The 9,009-nt window shown below is 35.2% G+C and overlaps 1 protein-coding gene across 1 annotated transcript; it reads left to right on the top strand.

The window, feature by feature from the left end:
- The first annotated feature begins 4,749 nt into the window (after window positions 1–4,749).
- Window positions 4,750–7,540, top strand: LOC123529717 (uncharacterized). Its single transcript, XM_045310219.2, has 2 exons — window positions 4,750–4,930; window positions 6,209–7,540. The coding sequence occupies exon 2, from the start codon at window positions 6,209–6,211 to the stop codon at window positions 7,196–7,198; it is 990 nt and encodes a 329-aa protein (XP_045166154.1). The 5' UTR covers window positions 4,750–4,930; the 3' UTR covers window positions 7,199–7,540.
- The last annotated feature ends 1,469 nt before the right edge of the window (window positions 7,541–9,009 follow it).

The raw sequence follows: 9,009 nt of genomic DNA on the forward strand, positions 1-9,009 counted from the left end.
CAAAGAATCATATCCCTACCCTACCTAGTTTTTGAATTGTCTCCCTTTATTATACAAAATACGGCTTGTCCAGAGCATTACTTGAAAAGTATTAGAAGCATTGCATTGAAACTTTACAAAATGATAGAGGTCATTGACGGAAAGTGCAGTGTCAAAGAACCATAACTCTACTTTACCTAGTGTTTGAATTATCTCCCTTAATAATACAAAATAAGGCCTCACACTACTGTCCGTAGTATAACTTGATAAGTATCAATGGCATTTAATTGAAACTTCACATAATCATAGAGACCATTGAGACAAAGTACAGCGTCAAACCGCTTAACTCTACCTTACCTAGTTTTTAAATGATTTCCCTTTATTATACAAAATAAGGCTTTCCAGAGTGTATCTTTTAAGTATATAGAGCTTGCTTTGAAAACTATCTTGTTTGAAACTTCTAAAATTGTTAAATCATCACAATAGCCAGGGACTGCACATTCAATTGTTCGTATTGCCCAGGTGGTCCCAAAGCTTGTACGGACAAGTGAAATTTGACCAGAATTTACTATATAACTGTCATACGGACAAGTAAAAAATAGCAAATGACAAAAACGGACAAGCAAGCCAAAATCAGATTTCGTCGCTCCTGCAATATGTTTTAGATGTGAAATCCAGGTGAACAATCAAAGGCAGTTATTGCTTTTGTTTCATATGTTACAAATCTGTTGCAAACGAATGGTTATGCTTGTATTTATTTTACTTCTTGAACTTATTTTCACAGGGAGTCGTGCACCATGTGAACAGTGATGTTGAAAAGTTCTGATGAGCCTGCTATCGTTACAGTCGAGGAAAGTCAAAAAGAGCGAACAGGAGTTAGAAATTTTGTCTTACATGGACTTACCGACTATAACATGTAAGCTTCTTTGAGTGGAATTAGTGAATCTTACAATGTATTGCTTTTTATGCTCCCCGAAGGGCGAGGATATGGTTGCCGCTTTGTCCGTCCTTCCATCCGTCCATCACACTTTTGTCCGGAGTATAACTTGAAAAGTATTAATGGCATTTGATTGAACATTCACTTAGAAGCCATTGAGACAAAGTGCACCATCAAAGAATCATAACTCTACCTTACCTAGTTATACGCCTGAAGGGATGTATTATGTTATAACGCTGGTGTCCGTCCGTGCGTCAGCAATTTCGTGTCCGCTCTATAACTCTTCAACCCCTTGAAGGATTTCAAAGATACTTTGCTTAAATGTTCACCACATCACACGTCAAGACAACATGCAGAGAGCATGTTTCGGATGACTTGCTTCCAGGTCAAGGTCACAGTTAGGAACTGTCATATGACTTTGTTTCGTGTCCGCTCTGTTACTCTTGAACCACTTGAAGTATTTTGAAGAAACTTGGCACAAATGTTCACAATATTGAGATGCTATGCAGAGCACATGTTTCGGATTGTTGTCTTCAAGGTCAATGACAAACTTGGGGGTCAAAAGTCATTTGACTTTTTTTCATGTGTATATTGCACTGCATTGCGGTGCTCTTGTTTTTATTTGGCAGATTTTTTTTTGTTCACTTTCAGTAATTTTTTTGTTGAATTACTTCCCTTCAATGTTACTATAAGTGGCTTATTTTGTAGCTTTTTAGCTCACCTGAGCACAAAGTGCTCAAAGGTGAGCTTTTGTCACCGCCCTTTGTCCGTCGTCAGTCGTCCGTCGTCAACAGTTTGACTGTTAACACTCTAGAGGTCACACTTCGGGGTCAAACTTAATGAAACTAGGTCAGAATGTTACCCTCAATACAATCTTGGACATGTTTGATATTGGGTTATCTGGGGTTAAAAACTATGTCACCAGGTCGATTCAAAGGAAAAGCTTGTTAACACTCTAGAGGTCACAATTTTGCCTCAATCTTAATGAAACTTGGTCAGAATGTTACCCTTAATAAAATCTTAGAAGAGATTGATATTGGGTCATCTTGAATCAAAAACAAGGTCACTAGGTTAGATCAAATGAAAAGCTTTTAAACACTCTAGAGGTCATAGGCTTGGTCCAATCTTAATGAAACTTGGAAAGAATGTTACTCTCAATAAAATCTTGGAACATTTTGCTATTGGTTTATCTGGGGTCAAAAACTAGGTCACCAGGTCGAATCAAAGGAAAAGCTTTTTAACACTCTAGAGGTCACAATTTTGCCTCAATCTTAATGAAACTTGGTCAGAATGTTACCCTTAATAAAATCTTAGAAGAGACTGATATTGGATCATCTTGAATCAAAAACAAGGTCACTAGGTTAGATCAAATGAAAAGACTTTAAACACTCTAGAGCTCACAATCTTGGTCCAATCTTAATGAAACTTGGAAAGAATGTTACTCTCAATAAAATCTTGGAACATTTTGCTATTGGTTTATCTGGGGTCAAAAACTAGGTCACCAGATCAAATCAAAGGAAAAGCTTGTTAACACCCTAGAGGTCAAAAGTTTGGCCCAGTCTTAATGAAACTTAGTCAGAATGTTACCCTTAATAAAATCTTGGAGGAGTTTGATATTGGATCATCTTGGTTCAAAAACTAGGTCACCGGGTCAGATCAAAGGAAAAGATTTTTAACACTCTAGAGGTAACACTTTTGGCCCAATCTTAATGAAACTTGGTCAGAATGTTACCCTCAATAAAATCTTGGAAAAGTTGGATATTGGATCATCTGGGGTTAAAAATTAGGTCACCCGGTCAAATCAAAGGAAAAGCTTGTTAACATTCTAGAGGTCACAATTTTGATCCATTGTTAATGACACTTGGTCAGAATGTTACCCTTAATAAAATCTTGAAGGAGTTTGATATTGGGTTATCTGGGGTCAAAAACAAGGTCACATGGTCAAATCAAAGGAAAAGATTTTTAGCACTCTAGAGGTCACAATTTTGGTCCAATCTTAATGAAACTTAGTCAGAATGTTATCCTCAATAAAATATTGGACATGTTTAATATTGGGTCATCTTGGGTCAAAAACTAGGTTACCAGGTTAAATCAAAGGAAAAGCTTGTTAACTCTCTAGAGGTCACAGTTTTGGCCCATTGTTAATAAAACCTAGCCAGGATGTTACCCTTAATAAAATCTTAAAGGAGTTTGATTTTGGGTCATCTTGGTTTAAAAACTAGGTCATTAGGTCAGATCAAAGGAAAAGCTTGTTAACACTCTAGAGGTCACAGTTTTGGACCAGTCTTAATGAGACTTAGTCGGAATGTTACCCTCAATAAAATCTTAGACGAGTTGGATATTGGGTCATCTTGGGTAAAAAACTAGGTCACCAGGTCAAATCAAATGAAAAGTTTGTTTACACTCTAGAGGTCACAATTTGGGTCGAATCTTTATGAAACTTAATCAGAATATTACCCTCAATAAAGTCTTGAACGAGTTTGATATAGGGTTACCAGGGGTTAAACACTAGGTCACCAGGTCAAATCAACGGAAAAACTTTTCAATACCGTAAAGGCCAGATTTATAAATGCATCTTCATGAAACTTGGTCAGAATGTTAATCTTGACAATCTTAAAATGCAGTTTGAATCTATATCATATAGAATCAATAACTAGGTCACCAAGTCAAATCAAAGAAAAAGCTAGTTTACACTGTAGTAGCCACATTTATGACCATATCTTAATGAAATTTAGTCAGAATGTTAATATTGATGATATATAGGTCACAGTCAAATCTAGGTCAGGTGGAATCAAAAACTAGGTCACTAGGTCAAATCAAAGGTAAAGTTTGTTAACACTCTAGACACCACATTTATGACTATATCATTATGAAACATAGTCAGAATGTAAATCTTGGTGATCTTTAGATCAAGTTTGAAATTGGGTCATGTTGGGTTAAAAACTAGGTCACTGGGTCAAAACAAAGGAAAAGCTATTTAACACTTTAGAGGCCAAATGTATAACGACATCTAAATGAGATTTGGTCAGAATGTTAATCTTGATGATCTTTAGGTCAATAGGTCAGGTGAGCGATACCGGGCCTTCTTGGCCCTCTTGTTTATTATTGGTCATAGGGAAAAACCGAGACCACGTTTTCGTTGTACAACATGGATGATACCTCCAATATTTAGGTGTATTTTGACATATCTATACCTGGTAAGCATTTTTTGTGGACTTACAGTTTTTTTCTGACGACATAGATTTTATTTTTTGAATTTCTTCCCTTTGTTCTTCCTGTCCTTAGGGCTTCAGCAGTTAAGTTCTTTGAAGGGCTAGATTCACTAACCCGTAGTTTTGGCCTAAGATTATGACAATTACTACAGTATTTACTGTCTCAAAATTATTACTATTTTTCATTAGTTTATACCTTAATCTGTACGAAAAAGACATTTGTTGTCAAAATATTGATTGCAATATAGCAGATATATCGTATCAAACATACCCCAAATCAGCGATTTTCAAGTTTTTTATTGTTATTTCCATGTTCATATCAAAATTTAGATATCAGCGCATCTGTCGACAGTTTTTATTTTTTGTGTTTAAATTCGTTGTATATTCATATATAGTCTGTGAAAATCTTAAGTTTGTCGACACCTGCGCTCATTATGCATTTTACTTTTTTCTAATACCTTGAACTGCCAGTTTTTATTAACCTATCGGGAGAATGACTCATAAATTCGGCAGTTTTTAACATCAAAACATTAATTTTAAGACGAATAAAGGTCAAAAAATAATTATGCAAACAGAGAAAGTATTTTGTTGCAAGAAGCAAATACGACACTTAATGCCACCCGTAGGAAAATAGAAGGAGCGAATAAGTCGGAGTACGAAACGGAAGAAAATCTGTCAAACGTCACGCTAAAAATAGATACACAATGAACTTTTTTGTTTTATTAGTGGAACCACTGGTGTAAATGATACGTTAAATAATGGATTAAGTATATATTTGAAGGAATTCAAATTCACAAGAAAGGTAAGTAACGTTTTATTTGATTATTTTCGTTTTTTTTTTTTTTTTTTTGCAGACGCTAAAATCTTGACAACATTCGTCCCCATTTTGTTCCGACTTTCGTAATCGCTTCTTATTCAATGATCCCAGGCTTGAAAAGCTAATTAATTCCACACATTGTTTGGCTTTATACACTGAATTCACATAGTTCATTGTTGGAATTTTGATGACTGTGAAAAGGGATTCTGTATCACTAAATGTGCCAAACTGTACCGTGCAATTTGTAGTAGGTTTTAACGTTAGCTGCGTTACATACAAAGTCCATAGACATGACGTTATAGTAGTGCGAAAATGAAATAACGTTTAGAACAGAGTATGCAGCCCGTTGAAAAAAAGGGGTAGATGTAAAATGAATATTACTAGATAATATTTTATTTTTAAATAGTACATTAATTTACTATTATGTAACTAATTCCTCTGTAGTGTAGCGGATGGCATGATGGCTTTTCAATCCGGAAACCCGAGTTCGAATCCGATTTGAAACTTTTTTCCTTTTTTTTAACGCTTTTCTATCAGTCTGTTTAGTACTTGCTCTTGATGCAACTCCTATACTGTTTTAATTATTACTGTTGAATATCTGAATTAAGGTATCCGACCGATCAACATATAGGCAATATTTCCTTGCCTTATGACCCTATGTCTTTTGGTATCATTTGCAAGAGTTGTGTCTGCTGAACAAGAATTATTGAATAAGATGACCATAAATAATTATGCAAGGATCATTACAGTCATGTTTTCTGACTGCGAAATGATAAAACTTACACTGTAATAACTGAATTTCTGTTGACGTTTCATTGAAGACTATATTTAGTAAAAAAAATCTGTAACATATTATTGTCATGTGATTTACATTTCTATGTTTTCTTTTTTCAGTCAAATGTTACTAAAATTATATAAGCTTACCAGGCATCAATATCTGATATATTCTAAAAGCACTGATAACCTACGCATCTTCATCAAAATCCAAAAACGTTTTGGTGTTCTCACCTTTTTGTTATAAATATATCACAGCACCAAGTTCTTTATGAATGTGTAGGTACACATTATCAGGATAGTTTGTGGAGTGGCAGTATAGAGCATGCTCATCTGGAATGGGTGGGGGTTGTATTCCCCGGAATAATTTCTAATAGTAATTGAAGAAAACGTCTGGTACATTTGGAGTTATATTAATCTTGCCCATTCTGGATTTATTTATACACATGTTCTATGAGAAAATGCAATGATTTGTTTGCTTCATTACAGATGACGAAACACTACAACTGTGTTGTGTGTAACAAACGAACCAAACCAAAGGAAAGACGCATTATAAACAAAGATGTGAAGAAATACCTCAGAAAGGCATTATTTATCGAGCTCAGTTCAGAAAAAGATATCATATGCAACAAATGTAAACACAAGTATTACACGTATGATATATGTACAAAGTCTAAGCAGAACAATAGCAAGAGAGATTCTCAATCTACCAGGGATGCAGATTTTCACCCAACCGCTTCAAATTCATCTGTTCCTGCAGCCAGTCCACCTTCGGTAAAGTTAAATATACCATCTACACCAAAAACACATGCACGGTGTTTGGCATGCAAGAAACCAGGACCTAAACTTATAGTTATTTCGGCACCTGCCCGATTTGCTGCATTTCTTCATCATAATGTTATAATTCCTGCTGGAGCAAGATGCTGCCCAAGTCACATTGAAGAAAAAACATGTATGCTTAGACCAGAGTGTTTACGAAATATACCAGTTACAGAGCAATCGTTTATTAATAGAACAACTATTCTGAATTTACTGAAGCAAATGAGAGAAATGTGCTGTAAGAAACAAAACATATTGGACTTTGACAATATAAAGGATGAAGAAATGAGAAATCTAACTGGACTTAGTCTCGAAAAGTTCAATGATTTATTCTCACATATAAAGGACAAAGTAAAAGCTACACCGGCACGGACAAGTCGGACATCGGTAGGGCTGCTTTTATTAAAACTACGGTCCGGAATGTCTAATAAATTGTTAGCAACACTTTTCAGGGTAAGTAAATCAAGTGTGCGACGGGCTATTAGGACTGTAAGGCAAGCACTGATGAGGAGTTTTGTCCCTTTGTATCTTGGACTTGAAAGTATCACTAGAAATACTATTATTTCACAACATACAAGACCTCTTGCAAAACACTTATTTGGTGCTGAAGAAGATGAGATGATTCTGGTTTTAGACGGTACGTACATTTATATTCAGTAAAGTGGCAATTTTAAGTTTCAGAGAAGATCATACAGCATACACAAAGGTCGACCGTTAGTAAAACCTATGGTTGTAGTGACAACAACTTGGTATTTCATAACCATAGTAGGACCGTTCTTTGCTGACAGTAAACATAATGATGCAGCAATCTTAAATCACATGCTTCGTTCAAATACGGAGTACATAAGAAACTTTGTGAAAGAGAAAGATATATTTGTTGTAGACCGAGGATTTAGAGATTCTGTTTCTTTGTTAGAAGATCTCGGTTTACGAGCAGAGATGCCAGCATTCATGACTAAAGGTGCAAAACAGATGCCAACAGATGATGCTAATTCAAGTCGTATGGCGACAAAGGTACTTATATTTTATTAACCCTTACCCTGCTAAATTACCATAATGAACTTATCCATCATTTAGTTTTGACAGTACTATTAACTGTTAAAAGGGGTGCTTACCAAAAAGATACTGACTGTATGGCAAACAGAGCAGATCTTGATCAGACTGCATGGGTGTGCAGGCTGATCATGATCTACACTGGTCGCAAAGGCTGAATCAATTGTGTCCAGCATGATAAGGATTAACAAATCAATTTTATAAGCTCATCGGCTATGAATGATAAAACCTTAATATATGTTAGACAGATGTATAAGTAGAGAAAATCTGCTGCTACATTAACACTTGAAATGTCAAATGTCCAGTATTGTAAATGTAAAATGTGTATTTAGAACTGCTAATTAAGTTTGCACACTAATGTCAGTATGTGCAGTAGTATTATTTTATCTGCTAAAAGTGTCCGCTATTTGCTCGTTATAGGTAAATATACACTTTAAAATTTAAGAATCTGTTTTGTGTTATTTCGGAAACTGATTGAAATTACAAAGGGACATTTTTTCCCGTTCGCATACGAGTACGCATGCTCGTATACGTATGAAATCGCAACCTTCCTCATAGTGTTATTCATAAAAAAAAATCATATCAACACGAACAGTATTTATCAGTTTGTTACATTAATTTCAGATAAGATGGGTTGTAGAGTCAGCTAATGCGAGGATCAAAGCTTGGAAATACCTGGACCACGTGCTACCTACCAGTCAAGTACCATATACTGGTGACTATGTGCGTATAGTATGTGCAGTTTGTAACAAATATTTACTTCCTTTAAGTTTGGCAAATCTTGAAGAAAGTGACATTCAGTTAGCAGCACACATGCGTCACTTGAGTTCTCAAGTAAACATGCTTAAAACGTATGTCGAGGAAACTAAGTTAGAGCGCGGAAATGCAAAATGGTCTGCTGTAAATGATGAAGACTTAGACTATTTCCCAAAACTCACAGAGGAGCAACTTAGAACCTTTACCTGCGGAGTATACCAGTTACGGCTAAGTCCAAGTTATATACAGGAATATATTGATGGAGATTCTGATATTTATGTGCATAAGGAAAATACATTGATAGCTTGGTTTCCTGTCTTTCGATCTCACATTTCATAACTTTGCTTTTAAAAGGGAACGATTCACTAGCTTGTAATGATGTACTGACTTCCGTTCTAATTTCACGACTGTTTATATGCAACTATATTCGATGATTAAGAGAAAATATCAAGTTTAATAGGGGTCAGTAAAGATCAACTATTCAAATGCCATTAACAGAAAAAAGCTAGCTAAATGAATCACCAGCATTAACAAATACAAAGTGCCAATAATTTTAGTAAGACGTATGTTTTAGACACAGCAATTTCCCCTTATTTGATGCTAAATAACACTAAGATGCCAGTTTGTATATTTAGCTTTAAATTAAGTATAGTCAAATAAGC

This window comes from Mercenaria mercenaria, chromosome 13, assembly GCF_021730395.1.
Source record: "Mercenaria mercenaria strain notata chromosome 13, MADL_Memer_1, whole genome shotgun sequence".
In the NCBI taxonomy this organism is placed as follows: domain Eukaryota; kingdom Metazoa; phylum Mollusca; class Bivalvia; order Venerida; family Veneridae; genus Mercenaria; species Mercenaria mercenaria.

What these genes read in the sequence shown, in the direction of transcription:
- LOC123529717 (XM_045310219.2), top strand. Translation starts at nt 6,209, where the DNA reads ATGACGAAACACTACAACTGTGTTGTGTGTAACAAACGAACCAAACCA.